At 46.9% G+C, this 18,488-nt stretch overlaps 1 protein-coding gene across 1 annotated transcript in view; it reads right to left on the reverse strand.

The window, feature by feature from the left end:
* The window catches only part of CORO2B (coronin 2B), a 75,033-nt gene that overhangs the window by 32,229 nt on the left and 24,316 nt on the right, over window positions 1-18,488 (reverse strand). The window contains exon 2 of the mRNA XM_081888633.1: window positions 6,693-6,893. Coding sequence (XP_081744759.1) covers window positions 6,693-6,893 — 201 coding nt within the window. The remainder of the gene's footprint in view (window positions 1-6,692; window positions 6,894-18,488) is intronic.

Consider the following 18,488-nt stretch of genomic DNA (forward strand, 5'->3'; position numbering starts at 1 on the left):
AAGAGTCACTCCCGATTGCAGCTCATGTACCTTGTTTTTGGAATATTAATCGGAATCAAGCTGCGTCTCACAATTAGAACGCTGATTGTACTTCCCTCCATCTGTAGTCAACCCAATTAAAGGCAGCAGCTTAGGAAGAGGTTCATCGGGGGAGCTAATTGGGGGAATGAAATGGGCCTTTATTCTTAGGAAATGGAGGGGGCACTGCCGAGCTTGAGGGGGCACCCTGCTTACACTTCCCTGCCACTGCTGCCCCCACTCTGCTGCCTGCCTGAAATCTCAAGTTACGAGATCTCAATGAGTACGCTGCCTCCCTCTTTCTCGCTGGCCTCGTTTCCTCACCGCTGATGCAACTTGCTAATTTCAGTGCCACCATCAGAAGACAGAACAGTGACTTCTGGTTGTTCAGCCTTCTCTTAGGGAAGATGGTGTCTTGAGTTCCCACCGGATAATTTCACTGAGGTGTCTTTTCCATCTGATTCTAGGATCCAAATCTCAGGTGGCAGGGATGACCACCAATCTAGTTGGCTTTAGAAGAGGATTGGATAAATTCATGGAGGAGAGGGTTATTGATGGCTACTTGCCAGGATGCCAACGCTCTATCTCCAAAGTTGGAGGTAACAATGCTTCTGACGACCAGTTGCTGGAAAGCACAGGAGGGGAGAGAGGGCTCTTGGGCTCGAATCCTGCTTCCTGGTTTCCCACAAGTCCCTGCTTGGCTGCCATGAGAACAGGATGCTGGACGAGATGGGCCACTGGTCCAATCCTGCAGACTCTTCTTATGTTCTAATGAAGTCCCTCTGGGCTTAAACAGTTACAACCCAGGAGAGTATTTTCTCCTCATACATCCTTTACTCCTTGGGAAATTCATAGTGAATGTCTTCTCATGCTCTTAGCCGAAGCGCCTGTCTGATCTGCTTTGTTTTAGCCCAGCACTCCACGATGGTACAACCCTGAGCCAGGTGCAAAAAAGCTTACAGATAGAATTAAAGAACAGGGATGCCTCCTAGCACTTTCTGTACAGGAGAAGTCTCTTTTGCTGATCAGAACTGAACTGAGCTCATACCCTTTAAGACAGAACTCCACTCCTGTTCGCCCCTAATTTCAGCAGTCTAATACAGGTGAGCAAATTTGTTTCCTTATTGCTGCTGTTGGGCAGTTGAGACTCACTGAGCATTCAACCAGAATTGGGCTGTGTACACTTTACCAACCTAACATGTAGACAGGCCATTCTTTTCCTCAATTCAGATCAAAGCTGGGGGGTTTCGGGGTGGGGAAAACATGAAAACAGAGCATTTTATAAGAAAGGACAGGATAGATACAAGGTAGATATGGACTGCAGCTAATGTAATGCTAATTCACTTCCCAAACCAGTGGTGGGAGCGCCATGGATGCTGGTAAATGGGGATGCACACACTGCTTTCTTTGCAGGGAGATGAGATGACACCGACTATTTCATCAGCATTCGTTCTGGTCTGCTTGCGGAGCAGGTTAGATGAGGTTGCATCAAAGCAAGTGCCATTCCACACTTCGCTGCACAGTTTTGCATCACTTTCCCAAATGCCAATTGGAGGGAGGGGGAGTCAGGTTTGTTGCAGGAAATCTCTGCAGGGTTAAACTATGGAACTCACTTCTGCAGGAAGCAGTGGTGGCTAGCAACTTGGATGGCTTCAAAAGAGGATTGCACAGATTCATGGAAAAGACTTTCAGTGGCTATTGGCCATGATGGCTATGCTCTGCCTCCTGAATGCTTCTGAATACCAGTTGCCGGAAACCTTGTTGTTGTTGTTGTTTAGTCGTTTAGTCGTGTCCGACTCTTCGTGACCCCATGGACCAGAGCACGCCAGGCACTCCTGTCTTCCACTGCCTCCCGCAGTTTGGTCAAACTCATGCTGGTAGCTTCGAGAACACTGTCCAACCATCTCATCCTCTGTCGTCCCCTTCTCCTTGTGCCCTCAATCTATCCCAACATCAGGGTCTTTTCCAGGGAGTCTTCTCTTCTCATGAGGTGGCCAAAGTATTGGAGCCTCAGCTTCATGATCTGTCCCTCCAGTGAGCACTCAGGTTTGATCTTCTTGCAGTCCATGGGACTCTCAAGGGTCTCCTCCAGCACCATAATTCAAAAGCATCAATTCTTCGGCGATCAGCCTTCTTTATGGTCCAGCACCACCACCAACAACAACCAACAACAATTTATTATTTCTACCCTGCCCGTCCGACTGGGTTTCCCCAGCCACTCTGGGCAGCTTCCAACAGAAGGTTAAAAATACATTAAAACGTCAGTTTTAAAAGCTTCCCTAAACAGGGCTGTGCTCAGATCCTGCTTGTGGGTTTCCCACAGGCAAATTTGGTTGGCCACTGTGAGAACAGGATGTTGGACTAATTGGGCTCCCTTTGACCTGACCCAGCAGGCTTCTCTTACATTCTAACGTTTAGCCTCCCAATCACCTAACATTCTGCAACCTGAATTTCTGGCTATGAAAGTGGATCCTGCCTGAAAATTGAAATGCTCAGCAATCTACTGCAGTAGATTTCCAATCTCCCTTTTTCTCACTCTTGATCCTGGCCGTTTCTAGGTTAAGGAATCGGTAGGTCTCTTGCAGCTCGCATCTTCTCCCCCAAACTTCTCATGTGGGGCTTTCCCCCCCCATAGCTGCCTTGCAGTCTGCTGAGTGGGAGTTTTTCTGGCTTCCAGTAAGAACAGGGAAGCAGGTTTTTATCATAAGTAGCTAAGATTTCTGATCTGCCAGCAGGGGAACATATGTCCCCCGAGAGAAGGCAATGTACTGGATGAGGGGGAAGAAAGACATTTTAATAAAAGCTCGCCAGAATATCGCAGCAAGGACTTTAGACTCCTGAGCTGAAGCGGCTGCTCTTGGTAGTTTCTAGGCTACCTCAATTTCTTTCTGCTAAATATAGAAGCATATTAATTAGGGGTCTGTTCATTTCAAAAGACTCCAGCTGATTGCAAAGAAACTAATCCAATCCTTCTTTGTTCTCCCAACCCACCTGTTAATTATGCAAATGCAGCAAGGTGCGCCCCTGATTTTATCTAGCTCCAGCAACTAGAAACCTAGGAAGCTGCATTATATATACCAAGTCAGACCCGTTGCTCCAAATAGCTCAGTACCATCTACACAGACGGGCAATGGCTGTTTGGGGTTCGAGGCACAAGACATTCCTAGCCCTACCTAGAAGTACCAATGATTGAATCTGGGACTTTGCACAGAACTATGGCCCTTCTCCAAGTGAGTTCAAATACCTTGTTCCCTCCACCATTTCACAGATGCAGATAAGGCCACTCCCTTACATGGTGGGTGGGGTTAGGGGCAGAGTCTGGCAGCCCATCAGTATGATTTTATGGACAGTGGTGGGCTAGCACAATCCAATTTCAAATCTGTCTCAGGTGGAATTAAAAGTTCCTGCAGGCAGGGGCTGCAGGGACAGAGGACACCAGCCTTCTTCAACCTGGTGCCCTCCAGAAGCATTGGACTAGAACAGGGGTCAGCAACCTTTTTCAGTCCACCGTCCCTCAGACCATGTGGTTGGCTGGACTATATTTTTTTGGCAAAGTGAACCAATTCCTATGGCCCACAAATAACCCATAGATGCATTTTAAATAAAAGCACATATTCTACTCATGTAAAAACACCAAGCAAGCCCCACAAATAACCTAGAGATGCATTTTAAATAAAAGCACACATTCTACTCATGTAAAAAGACACTGATTCCCGGACGGTCCGTAGGCCAGATTTAGAAGGCGATCGGGCCAGATCCGGCCCCCGGGCCTTAGGTTGCCTACCCCTGGACTAGAATGCTCATCAGGCCCTAGCTAGAATGGCTGATCTAAAGTAATGCATTCATCCCAGAATTATTTAGGTGGACATTCAGCTGATTTCAAAATTAGATGGCTGCTGGCTACTTTCTGCAGTGCAGGGGCTTGAACTGGCTGGCCCTGTGTGTTCCTTACAGCTCTACAATTCTGTGACTCTATGAATGTAGATTGGTTTGCTGCCTGTAGGGTAGCTTCACATACACCAGCAGTGAGAAAGTTATGGACTGCTTTTTATGCAAATCCATGTTGACTGCTAGGAGGATTGTTCTAAGCCCTAAACAAATTGGGAGGAAAGCTTTACAATTCCATGTTTTGACCATTTGCATTTCTGAAATGTGACATGTTTAATATAGGTCACCTCCAGACTCTGTGTTCTGTGGGAGTGATTCAGTCACATATTGGAACTTCTGGTTTCCAGGTTTAAAGTGGAATAAGGTGTTCTAATCCACACAAAAGATTTTTATGGCTAGGGAAATGCTTTGAAAAATGCAGGTTGAATGAATGGCCATTGACAAGGCATAAGCACCTGCAAGGAAATCAGAATGAATGCAGGACAAATGTTCGTTGCCATATAACCTCCCTGCAAACAAATTGGAACAAATACTCCCTGAAGGCTGGATATGATCTAACTGCCACCGAAACTTTGTGCCTGTAAAACAGGATGAAATCTGAAGAGAAAGGCCATCTGGAGGACCCCAACTCTTGGACTGTATTGTTTTTGTGTATTACATTGTGATGGCTGTTGGTCACAGACAATGGAAGACCAGGTGGATAACTGATTGCTATTGCAGTGACAAAGATGTTGGGTGCTTCCAGAACATGAACTTAATCCAGAATTCTCTGTCTGCTAACACAAGTGGAAGGGTAAGCTTTAATGTTGCACAACAGCAGTTGCACTGGCAAAAACTCTGTGCAACAGAGGGCTCTATTTATTTATTTGTTTGTTTGTTTGTTTGTTTGTTTGTTGCATTGAAAGCTCACCTTTTTCTCCAAGATGCTAAAGGTGGAGGACAGGGTTTTCTTCCCCTTTTTCTTGAATCCCCACAACAAGCCCCAAAGGTCACTCAGTGAGTTTCGTGGCCAAGTAATGATTTGAACCCTGGTCTCCAGCAAATTTAGGTTGTAAAGCTGATTTGGCACTCTGGGGCAACAAAGCCATTCTCTCTCTCTCTCTCTCTCTCTCTCTCTCTCTCTCTCTCTCACACACACACACACACACACACACAATGTTTTATGATAGGGGAAGTGATGGGGGAATGCACTGTCAATGTAACATTGTGTAATCTCTGTTCAAACAAATGAGGCTATATGCTCAATGAATAGCTGACATCATCAATTTTCCCTGGAAATGTTTTGCAAACAGATCAGGATGCATGTTTGATAAGCAGGGCACCTGGAAAGGTACACAATCCCAGCTGAAATGAGATAAAGAACATCCCCACCAGGGCTATATTTGGCTGTTTATAGATTCAGACCATCCAGTAGAGTCTGATGGGATTATCAGCTCTGGGGTTAGGGATCTCTCTCTCTCTCTTTCTCCCCCCCCCCCCCGCCCCCATGTCTCTCTCTCTCTCTCACATACACACACTATTGATTGTGGGTGAATGCAGTGCTGGTTCACAGCATCAATCTCTCTCCAACACATTTCCGTGGAAAGGGAATCAGGCCCATTTCTATCCATCTAAGCTGTAGCCACACCCTGAACCCTATAGCAATTATTATAGCATTGCCTGAGAGCCTTGGACCATAAATAAACGTGACTGACAGGTGCCCCTGCATCCTCCCTGAGGCCCATTTCCAGGAAGTCGGTTTAAAATTACTCGGTGTTTAAAATTTTATAACCCAGACTTTCATGTTTAATTTTTAAAATCCACACAAGCATCTTAGGGAAATCCCACAGGGCAAAGTCAACACATGCAATCATTTGCAGGAAAATGTGGGGGTGAAACATTCCCCCTCCCCCACCCCAGTGTTTTACGTTTTCAAGATGCTGGTTCCACTTTTTCCCATGCAGAAAGATTCTTCACTTGAGTTGCCATTGGCAGCAGCTGGAGAACAGAAGGCAAAACAAAGAAAGTCCCTCCCCCATGTTGGAAGGACAATAAACTGGGGTTAACATAAGCTTGTTGAGCAATAATGATGATGATGATGATGATGATGATGATATGCATGCGGGGGGAGGGATCAGGCATAGGCAAACTTCAACCCTCCAGATGTTTGGGACTACAATTCCCATCATCCCTGACCACTGGTCCTGTTAGCTAGGGATGATGGGGATTGTAGTCCCAGACATCTGGAGGGCCGGAGTTTGCCTACGTCTGGTCTGGATGATGCCCTAAATCCCTTCCAATTCATGGGATCCTATACTTGTGGGGGTAGAATATATGGAAGCAAAGTTGGCAAACCATTCCTTTTGTTTGGCAAAGATTGTGGCTGACTAGTTAAACGGATTAGCATAACCAAAGAGGCTGCTGTGTGCCAGAGGGGAAGCGGATGTGCCTTTCTTCCACTCCCTCACCTAGCTACTAGCTAGGAGAACACTAACCAGTGAGGTGTGAGAGAGCTAAACTGGAAGTAGGCTGGAAGCTGGAGACACGGAGACCTGCTTGTTCAGTGCTGGATCCAAAGCTGCAAGATCTGTTGAGGTGTTAATTCCGTGAGCCCCTCCATCTGATGCTAAGGTTGTATATATGAGTAAATGAAATCAACTATCCTGAAGACCCCACAATCTCCTCTGACCTTCCTTCCAAGGAAACAGGACCGTGGTAAGCTTTTGGAAACCCTAGAGTCTCTCAGCGCTCGGAGATTGTGGTGGCATGTGACGCTGCTGATCATAATCAAACAAAGAGTCGCTTACTTGTTCCACTGGAATGACAAGAAAGGAGCCCCCTCCAGCACTTTCCGTTACTATGGCAAGGAACTTCGTATTCACCGCACAGAAGTGGTTGTCATGGACATTCTTGGTGATTGGGATCCCGTCAAAGCAGTGCTCTCGGTTGGCCACTTTGCCATAGACGTTTCGAAACTTGGAGCTGCGATACTGCGGCCGCCATGACATCTGCAAAGGGGAAAATGTAGAGGGTTTTTTTGGGAGGGTTATAGCAATGTCACCTTTTATGAGGGGTGCCTCAGGCTCCCACACTTAAAACAGAAAGGAAAACCCAACAAGATACAGAAGTACACCCCCCGTTTTGGCACCTAGACACCCATAATGCCGTATTTTTCACTCCATAAGACACACTTTTTTCTTCCTAAAAAGTAAGGGGAAATGTCTGTGCGTCTTATGGTGCAAATGTGTGGTCCCTGGAGCTGAATTGCCCAGGGGCAAAATGCAGATCATGCTTCTTCTTCTTCTTCTTCTTCTTCTTCTTCTTCTTCTTCTTCTTCTTCTTCTTCTTCTTCTTCTTCTTTTTTTTGAAAGAGGGAAGTGGGTGTTGAAACAAAGTCGCTGATTGGCAAGCGAACAGGAGCAAGATAAGGGACACTAGCAATAAAGGAGGCTGCCTGGGAGGGAGGAGGTAAAGATAGCAAACTTGCAAGGAGAGGAGACAGGAAGGCTTAAGCAATGAGGAGAGAAATTAGAAGAAAAGGAGGAGCAAAAAAACCTGCTCCAGCTAAGGAAAAGACACTAAGGCAAACAAGAGGGAAGGGGGTGTTGAAAGGAAGCAGCTGATTAGTAAGCGATCGGGGAGGGAGATAAGGGAGGCTGCCAGCAATAAAGGAGGCTGCCTGGGAGGGGGAGGTAAAAGCCCATGGATCCTCAGGATTTTTACATTGGGTCACCTCAAATTCACCATCAGATCACATAGCATGTCCATGGCTATAGCCTGCACCAAAAAATCACCCACTCACTGTTGCCTGGAGCCGCAATGGCGCAAAAACGTGGTTACAAAGCATGGATCCACATGGATCCTCAGGATTTTTGCATTGGGCTACTCCAAACTCACTGTCAAATCACATGTCTGTGGTCACAGCATGAACCACAAAAATCATACTGTTTCATTCAGATTTTTTTTTCTTGTTTTCGTCCTCTAAAAACTAGATGCGTCTTATGGTCAGGTGCGTCTTATGGAACAAAAAATGCAGTAATACCATAAAGGTCAGACCACAGCCTGTCTCAGGGGTGTGGAGCCAAGGGACACATTCCTTCCTAGGGGCCACATGCCAGAGTCCATAGTGGGTGTGGCTGGAGGCAAAAAGGAGGTCAAGCAACAGGTGGGACTCCTATATTTCAGCGCTGCACAGATCTCTGCAGCCGTCATCCAGGCAAGCAAGGGGGATTGTATCAGAGTTCAAGGACACTCCCCAGTCAGGCCAAGTGCCCCCAAGGAGTGTGCAGCACAGGGCCTGTGAGGGGCATGGCCTGGGAAGCCTGGGCTGGATAGGGAGTCCTGAAGTGCTGCATTTGGCCCCCAGAGCTTGAGGTTCCCAACCTCTGGTCTATGGGAATCTAGTGTCAGCCAGATCCCGGCCTCTGGAGAGAATAAACCAGACTTCACATCCTGCTGAAACTCACAGCTCGGCTGCCCACCAGAGAGCAAGCCTGCATGTCTGCCAAGAACAACAAGCCCACCAGATGCATGGAGGGAGGGTGTTCACTCTTTGTAAGACAATGTAAGATCTTAACTGGCTACTTCAGAGTCCTCTTCACCACCCCAAAATAGTGAGCTAGGTTGCAAGAGCTAAATCTAGGGGATAGTACCATGGGAGGTACTAATGGGAGGGCATTTCTTCCACCACCAGCAGCCTTATATAACTACCAGTAGGAGAATAATAGCCAAAGTGGTGTGAGTGAGTGAGCTGGAAGCAGGAGATGCAGAGACATGCTTGCTCTTTGCTGGATCCAATGGGGAAGCAAGATCTGTTCGGCTGTCAATGAGATTGGGGTGGGGTGTAACTGTTATTGGCATCAGTCTGTCTTGAGAAACAATGGAGTGCAAGCCTAGGCAGTATGTATGGAGGTCCCGGGCTACCCAGACAACAAGATCTCCCTCTCAGCCTCGCTGATGTGGTCCAAAGGAAAGCAGAGCAATACGTTTGGCACCAACATGTCTGCAGGCATTGACGGGAGGAGGCGTACAAGATGCTGTCTAACCATCTTACGGACTCGGTTCTGGGTTTGTGAAGGGTTTACTCCATAGACTTTTCTTCTTGCAAAGATGTACCTCAAGGCAGTTGGTATGGGGTGGGGAGTGGAATTCACAATTATATATATATATATAAAGGTAAAGGACCCCTGACAGTTAAGTCCAGTCACGAACGACACTGGGGTTTCAGCGCTCATCTCGCTTTGCTAGCTGAAGGAGCCGACGTTCGTCCGTTTGTCTGCAGGCAGTTTTTCCGGGTCATGTGGCCAGCATGACTAAGCCGCTTCTGGCGAAACCAGAGCAGTGCACGGAAACGTCGTTTACCTTCCCGCCGGAGCGGTACCTATTTATCTACTTGCACTTTGACGTGCTTTCGAACTGCTAGGTTGGCAGGAGCTCGGACCAAACAACGGGAGCTCACCCTGGCACAGGGATTCGAACCACCGACCTTCCAATCGGCAAGCCCAAAGCTCAGTGGTTTGCATCACAGCGCCACCCGCGTATGTATTCTGAATATATATATTCAGAATATTCAGCATTCTGAATATATATATTCAGAATGCTGGCCAATGCACCCACTTGACCTACAAAGCTGATAGCAAGGAGCCTGCAGTTCATTCCCTCTTTTTATTATGTGTGTTCTCATCTGCACATACACAGCCACGCACTTGGTCACCCAGCCAAGCTCTCTCCCAGATTTCCATTCTAAAGAGCGGAAGTCATCCATAAGCAACCCATGTGAATTTGTCAGAGCAGGGAGAAAGGGGAGGGAGGGGGGTTGGGGAGAGGGGGCCCTTCCGCGCCCCTCTGTATTTCCTGTAAACAACTCTGAAGCTTCTGCGCCTGCCATAAGCTGGGAAAGGCAAGATTGCAGCTGCAGCTGGATGTGACTTTTGCACCGGGTCCCCTGGAAGGCTGCTCAGTATGGCAGAAACAGCAGGAGACTCAGTCCCTTGGAGCACCCAGAGATGAATGGCTCTTTTAGGGGCTGAATGGGAAGAAAGTTCATCCTGAACAAAAAGGGTTCTTGGCGTCATGTGAGAGTCTCAGGACAGAGGCTCTCACACATCGAGCCAGCAGTTTCCAAGACTTTGGGGAGTGACTCATGATTCCAACACACACACACACACACACACCATGGTAAAAAGAATTGCCAAAAGGAAGAGCTGCCTCCATCCAAGTCCATGCACAAACCCACACAATGGCTGTGCCTTCAAGTGCTGCAACTGCTTTGTGAAACCCCCAAAGTCAGTATGATCAGTATAGAACTCAGCAAGTTCCTAGTCCATATGGGGGAAGAGGTAAGCTTGAAACCCAAAGGTCAGAAGCGAGAGGAGGTGGAAGAGATTGATGGCGGCTTCAGTCTTGCCTTGCCAAGACTGCAGGAGACTCCAGGATAAATGAGGAAAGATAAGACAATCTGTACTGATTTGCTTCTAAGCTACAAAATATTTGGGTTCACCATTTAGGCTTTTCAGAAAATTCTCAGGATCTTGGCAACAACAACAAAAATAAGGATTTTTTTGGGGGGGAGGGGGTAGTCCAGAGTACACACTGCTTGTACACTCACAACAGAGGACATAGGCAGTCATTGCACTTTAATCACTTTTAAAATTAAAATCACTAATGACCTCTTAGGAGACTGTTAGGTACTTTCAAAATAATGATAATCCACATGGAGTTTAAACAATAGAGCCTTGTGGCACCTGACAGACTGGCAGACTTCCATGCCTTCTGCATTTGTTTATTATGGATATGCAGAAACATATTAATTTATGCATCACTTGGGAAAGGAGAATATATTGCTCTCTTCTTCTATCCATTTATCACTCGCCTGATGAAGTCAACAAAGAAAGATTTCGTTGAATTACCGATAGTGTAAGGGAGCAGAGCCAGTTCTACGCCATAGTGATATTTCTGAGTCAAATCTTTACCATTTTTATAAACTACTGTGTCTAGGAGCAGGCTAACTGCATGTCAAAGATCTTAAGTCCATTGTAATGTAGCACTATTTATCCCCTGATTTTGCTGAATCCAGCCTCATGAATGGTGCGCATTCCAAGGCTGTCTTATCCACATTCAGAAAAATTATAATATCAAAAGCCATTTCCTCTGCTTCCTCCTTTGCCTTGCATATGAAGTAGCTCAAATTCTGACAGCCTGTTTTGTTCAGCTTTCCGTGCTCAAAGGTCTGAGCTGACTCACAGTTTCCCCAGCTCTTTGGTGGCAGGAATCAAGTTTCTAAAACTAACTAGGTGGTGGTAGAGACTCTTGAAGAAAGTCACATTGGCAGTGTAACATCAGGAATTCCAATGACCACCTCCATCCAGTTAAGTCCTTGGAGTGTGTATATGTGTGTCTGTGCTTTTTGGGAGGAAGGTCAGCTGCCCAAAGAGCTATGGAAACACCTGACTCCAGATCAGCAGCTTCTTCATGTTCACAAAATCACAGAATTGTAGAGTTGGAAGGGACTGCAACTCTCCTCCAACTCAGGAACAATGCAGGAATCACAGCTAAATAATTCCTGACAGGTGGTTATTGAACCTCTAACTAAAAGCTTCAATTGAAAGAGAGTCCATTGCTTTCTGAGGGAGCTTGTTCCACTATCAAACAGCACTTAACGTCAGGAAGTTCTTCCTCATGTTGAGTTAGAATCTCCTTTCTTGTCATTTGAATCCATTGGTCTCTTAGTCTACTCCATGACACAGGATACGTGCCAGGTGGAAGGCCAGGAAGCACAGAAGAAATGCCCATCTGTAGACCAGAGGGTTAGTTCATTAAGGATTGCTAATCTCACAAAGTAGGTGGAGTTTAGGAGCAACAGATGGGAGGCAGAGGTTCTGGTCCTCTAGGCCCTGCTGGAGCCAAGTGGCTCCCTCAGAGCTCTCCATGGTGCTGAAACACCTGGCCTATATTACAAGAACTCTGGAGCCAACAAAGGCTCCCTCCTTGCCCAGAAAACAAGCAACTTATCATGAGGAGAAGGGGTAATGAACACAAGTTGCTCATCATTCAGCAACTTCATCCACATTGCCTTGTAAAACTGTTGCACTCCCAAAGTGAATGGAACATGGCTCTGCCCAGGCCATTCACGGTTTGCCACCTGCCTGTCATGCCTCGACCTGACCTGATGCAAGACACCAAGTAATAGAATCATAGAATTGTAGAGTTAGAAAGGACCACAAGAGTAACCCCTGCAATGCAGGAATCACAGCTAAAGAATCTCAAGCAGGTGGTCACCAACCTCTGCTTAAAAACCTCCAATAAAGGAGAGTTCACCACCTTTGAGTCCATTGGTTTGGGTCCTACCCTCTGGAGCAGCTTGCCCTATTTTCCATGTGACAGCCCTTCAGAGATTTGAAAATGGTTCCCATATCAATCTCAATCTTCTCTTACACAAGCGAAGCATACCCAACTCCCTCAACAGTTCTTCATAAGACTGAGTTTTCAGACTCTTGATCATCTTGGTCGCCCTCTTCTGTACACATTCCAGCTTGTCAATATCCTTCTTAAATTGAGGTGCACAGAACTGGACCTATTACTGCAGGTGTGATCTGACCAAGGCAGAATAGAATGAAACCATGACTTCCCTTGATCTGGTCACTATTCTGATGATGCAGCCTAGAATTGCATTAGTTTTCTTTGCTGTTGCACCACAATGTTGGCTCAAGTTAAGCTTGTGATCTACTAAGACCTCTAGATACTTTCCACATTTATTGTTGAGTCCATGGAGGACAAACCAGACACTCTACAGGTCAAAGGCCTTGGGGAGCAGGCAGAGCTTCCACTTGGACCAGTTGCTGAGGATCCCCTGGGAGATCCCTCTAGCAGGAAATCTGCTGAAGAAGCCTTGGAGCTTCAAGAACGCAGGCGCCAGAGTGATGGCATGACATGCAACTTCCAGCCCAGAGTTGTCATGCCACTCTTGAGTAAGTTGCCTACTAGTGAGTAAGCAATTCCTGGAACTCCTTTTTTACCAGCAGCTGAGGTCAGGGTGCAGTCTGGGAAGCCAGAGTATAAGGTCTGGTCTTGAGTCTTCCATTTGCTGGAAACAATACAGGGCTTGTATCCACTGTTGCAAATCATCATAAAAATAGCTTAATTTGGAAAGGAAGGCTGGAAATTATAGAACAAAGCAACCCAATCACATTTCTTACCCATCCACAGCAAGCTGAATCTGCTAAAATGCTCCTTTCTTTGCAAATGTGGGAGCTGTACTTTGTTTCTTCACATGCCCTTGGGCGTGTCAGGTCTGCATTTTTAAAATTAAAAAACCCCAAATTCTGTCCCAAAGTAACTGAGATTCTGAGGCACTCTCTGGTGGCCAGAAGGATGCAAAAGTGGGAGCTTCCTTGCCGGCTATGTTTCAGCTGCAAACATTTCCCAAATCACACCATGCATCAGGAAGACCATCCTGGAAGGAAGCTGTCCTTACTTGACATAGAGGAGTTTTATGAAGTAGGACATTTAAGTCAGTTGTCATCAGTGAGTCAGCAGGGGCCTGAGGACAAAGGAGCTCCATCACGCTGGCAGATTTCTAAGCTGTTCTCTCCAGTGCCACCCCGTTATATAAGAAAAATATGAATGTACAGCAAGGAGCCTGAAGGCAGAACTCCATAGAAGCCTTCCAGTTCTGCCTGTTGCCACCTCCCCACCAAGATTCTTGGCCATTTGTGAGGCAGGGCTGGACTGATTCACTTTCTGCATGTCCAAAATGCACGCCAAGAAAAGCCTCTGATTGTGCAACCTGAAGAGTTTATGCATATGAAGCAAATGCATTAAAAAAAATTATGCATAGCTTATTTCTGCTAAATATTAGAAAGGTCAAGAAGCTGAACAGAATCAAGTCTGCACAGCCCCAAGAGCTCAACAGGCATTGTCCACACTTTCTCCAGCTCATTTTCCCAGTGTCATTAAGGACTAGAAACTTACAAATGATGAGAAATGTATTTTGGCACCCAGTACAGAATGTGGCAGTTGCACACACCCAGAGCAAGCTGTTTACTCTTTAGCAGCATTCCTCAATCATGGTGTCTGGGAATTGTAGTCTAAAACATCTGGAAGGCACCAGGCTGTAGAAGGCTGATCTATGTACAGGGTGAAATACTGTATTTATTGCTCTATAAGACTCACTTTTCCCCTCCTAAGTAAGGGGAAATGTGTGTGCGTCTTATGGAGTGAATGCATGTTGCACAGCTATACCAGAAGCCAGAACAGCAAGAGAGATTGCTGCTTTCACTGTGCGGCTGTTCTGGCTTCTGAGATTCAGAATATTTTTTTTCTTGTTTTCCTCCTCCAAAAACTAGGTGCGTCTTGTGGTCTGGTGTGTCTTATAGAGCGAAAAATACTGTATATGGTAGGGGGAAAGGTGGGAGAGCCACCTCAAAGATCATTTTGCTGAGGGTTTCTTTAGACAGCCTGTTTCTTGGGCATCGTTCATCTTGATTTGCTTTCACAAAGCTTACGTTGAGATTAGACAATGTCCTATCTTTATTGAGCATTCCTCTTGATTTGATTTATGACGATGGGCATTCATTCCGATTTCTTTATAAGTCTTCTCATCAATCACCTGTTCATCCCACACTTTTCAGTGCATTGCCCCCTCACTGTTCTCTGCAAAAAGTCTGGGCTTTTTTTAAGAATTGGATTGCTTAAAGAAATGGATTTGTGCCACCCCCACTTTGATTGTACATCCCCCACATTTCTGGTATGTGCTTGAGTGTTTCCTGCAAAACAGTGCCAATTTGGAGGCAACCTAAGATCCCACAACTAGAACAGACTCAGCGTCATCTATCTCCACTCACAGCTCATAGTCTAATCTTACTCCCTTTTATAAGATTTTGTTGTTTCACTTCAAGGCCCCCAACTTCCCCACAACCCCAACAGAGAAGGTTTCCATGGATTCTTTCAATGGAATGAGATTATATCAACACCCATTTATATTTTAAGAATTGCCATCTGGTACCTGGTCGGCTTTGGGGGCTTTTCAGTCCCAATAAACATATTTCTGATAATATGTGGACGTTCTGGAGGTGGCATGATAGTACAATTTATCCCTTGCCTCCTTGCACTGAGTTTTCCAGGCCGACTTTCTGGTGAGCTTGGGGGGCGTTTCTGTCCTTTTTGCCCCTTCTCCATTTCCCAGGAGGAACATTCGCTTTCCACATCGAAGGCAAGGCTTTCTTTTCTGGGATCCTGGCTCATTTTTGGCTTGGACCAAAGAGAGAGAGAAAGAGTCCAGCGTGCTTTGTCTCCGAAGAAACACCTCAGAACTCAGGAATGTTAATTAAGGGATGTTTGTGGCCTTACAACACTTATTCTCTCTCTCCAGCTCATGCTTTCTTACCATTTCCTTCTTGCCAACAAGGAAACGCTGGCGCAGATTATATTGTTGCACACACTGCATTCTTCAGCCTTCTGGATGACCAGAGGAAGGTGGAGAGGGCAATGGGGAGGACTGTGAATACACCACACGTTTGAGAGAGAGAGAAGTTTTTCTTTTCTGGAGAGCTTTGAACATGGAGACAATGAGCTGCTGGCTGATGCAAGGATCTGACTCTGTCCAAGCCAGCTTCTTCTGTTCAGCTTGGCAAGAGATGCAGCTGTTGGGAGTTGTCCCAGCAGGCCTGATTCCCCTTAAGAACGTATGATGAGCCCTGCTGAACTAGGCCCATGGCCCATTGAGTCTAGCATCCTTTTCTCACAGTGGCCAACCAGATGCCTGTGCGAAAGCAGCAAGCAGTAGCGTAGGAAGGCCTGGGAGGGGAGGGGTGCACCAGGTGCCACAGGGGACCGTGGGGTGGCCTGGGGGTTGCTGGGCTGCAGGGGGGTTGCTGGGCGACACAGACGCTGCAGGACAGCAGGAGACGCTGAAAGCGTTGCTACGCTGCTGGGCACAAACACAGGATTCAAACACAATTATCTCCCATCTTGCGGCTTCCAGTGCCTGAGATTCAGAAGCGTTGCTGTCTCAACCGTGGAGGGACAACTGCATATTCCTGCACTGGATTGGACCCTAGATCCTCAGGGTCCCTTCCAGCTCTATAATTCTACAATTATATGAAACTTTGCATACTGAACATTTTCTGAGGGTGGGTGGGGGTTGGCTGACTTTTGATAGCCCTTCCAGACAGCAATGACATGGTAGCATAACTGGGGAAACATCAGAGATCAACTAATAAAGCAGAACAAATCCACCGCTAATGCACCGTTATTGTGTCAGGAACAAGTTGTACAAGAAACCCACAATAACACACTAGTCGGGGGTGGCTTTGGATATTGACAGAACCATAGCCCTGGGGACACACTGCAGCCACTGGATTTGTCTGGTAAGGCAACTTAAAAAAGAAACTCAGAGCATCTGCCCGTTTTAAACAGGCAGGCAGCTCACCTTCCAGCCCGTGGGACAGACAGCACGAAGCACTGCGGTGCTCTCCACCGAAACCTTTCAGGCAGAAAGAGCCAGGCGGCTGCCACCTCGCCACAAACGCCTCCCCACCCTCCAGAAAAGCACTTTAAGGAATCTATACCGCTTCAATTATTCATTGCGCCAGACAGAGTGCTTTCCCGCAAGGGTGGCCCCAGCAATGGGCAGGCCTTCCTTGCAAGGCAAGCAAAAGGCGTGCAATCCGATTCCTAAGGCAAGAGAGGGAGGGGGACTGAAAGCAGAGCCTGGCTCTGTTGAACCAAGGGGGGCGTTTGAGTCTGAGAGGTCTGTCTGGGTCTGCAGAGGAGAGGGCTTGACAAGTTTGGAGGGCATCTCCCGCACAGGCCATGGAAATGGATCCCAGCCACTTTCTATTCAAGAGGAAGGTCAGCCTCGTCTCTGAGTGACATTGGGGGATATCGATTGACCCGCTAAGCCAATGGAGGCGGTGGGGGTGGTCAATAACTCTCCCTTGCAAAAGTCACGTCCGCTGTGATGTTCAGCAGAGAGTGACCGAGAGGGATGGGGTGAGGCATGTTGTTCCACAGTTGTTTCTGGGGTAACTTTCACAACACTACAGCCACTGAGGTCTTAAATACTCACACAGCACAGATAGTACCTGTCCTGGACAAAATGCCATAGTGTTTTTTTTAGTGTTATGGCACCTCCTACCATTTGCGATTTCCTTCCATTAAATATTAGGTGGGCTCCATCTCTGTTTATTATTTCATGGCGTGAGAGTCCCATGGACTGCAAGAAGATCAAACCTATCCATTCTTAAGGAAATCAGCCCTGAGTGCTCACTGGAAGGACAGGTCGTGAAGCTGAGGCTCCAATACTTTGGCCACCTCATGAGAAGAGAAGAATCCCTGGAAAAGACCTTGAAGTTGGGAAAGATTGAGGGCACAAAGAGAAGGGGACAACAGAGGACGAGATGGTTGGACAGTGTTCTTGAAGCTACAAACATGAGTCTGACCAACTGCGGGAGGCAGTGGAAGACAGGAGTGCCTGGCGTGCTCTGGTCCATGGGGTCATGAAGAGTCGGACACGACTAAACGACTGAACATCATTTATATCCCACCTTTTTCTCCAAGGGACTCAAGGTGGCATGCATGGTTCCTCCCCCTCCTCATTTAATCCCCCTGTGAGGTAGGTTTGGCTGAGAGGCAGTGACTGGCCCAAGGTCACACCCACTGAGCTTTATGGCTGAGTGGGGAATTTGAGGTCCTAGTCCAACACTCTAACCACTACACCACACAGGCTCCCTTTGTATTTTTGGCACCTACTGAAGACCTCCTTCTTCCAGCAAGAAGAAGAGAGATCTTGCCTGGTCTGTGTCTGTCCTGGAATTGATTTTAGAAGTTTTGATTGTTTTATCGTTTGCGTTTTGGCAGACCCCAATGCTTGGGACATTCTGGTTGGTTGTCATAAAGGGACAATGGGATTTTTAAAACAAAAAGTGGCCGTTGCCATTTGAGCCCTGAGGCATTCCTTCTGATGTAACCTGCCTCTTTCTCTGCTGAGCCTATCTGACGGGTTTCTCTTTGAGAAAAGTTGATTCACTTGGCATGCAGAAGATTGGCAAGGAGCATCTCAGGAGATGACATCATGGCTCATGCTATGAAATAAGTCCCTGTTCCACTAGACCACTGCTGGAGTGGAAGGCAGGCAGCTCTTTCTAGAGATGTATCTCTATCATCTATCTATCATCTATCATTTCTCATCTCTCTCTTTGTGTGTGTGTGTAAAGGTAAAGGGACCCCTGACCATTAGGTCTAGTCGTGGCCGACTCTGGGGTTGCGGCGCTCATCTTGCTTTGTTGGCCGGATACAGCTTCCGAGCATGTGGCCAGCATGACTAAGCCGCTTCTGGCAAACCAGAGCAGCGCACGGAAACACTGTTTACCTTCCCGCCGGAGCAGTACCTATTTATCTACTTGCACTTTGATATGCTTTCGAACTGCTAGGTGGGCAGGAGCAGGGACCGAGCAACGGGAACTCACCCCATCGTGGGGATTCGAACCGCCGACCTTCTGATTGGCAAGTCCTAGGCTCTGTGGTTTAACCCACAGTGTCATCTGTGTCCCCTGTGTGTGTGTGTAGGCATTTACAAATTGCTTAATATTTCCAAAAGCAGCGTA

The sequence above is a fragment of the Podarcis melisellensis genome, assembly GCF_964234715.1.
Source record: "Podarcis melisellensis genome assembly, chromosome: 14".
In the NCBI taxonomy this organism is placed as follows: domain Eukaryota; kingdom Metazoa; phylum Chordata; class Lepidosauria; order Squamata; family Lacertidae; genus Podarcis; species Podarcis melisellensis.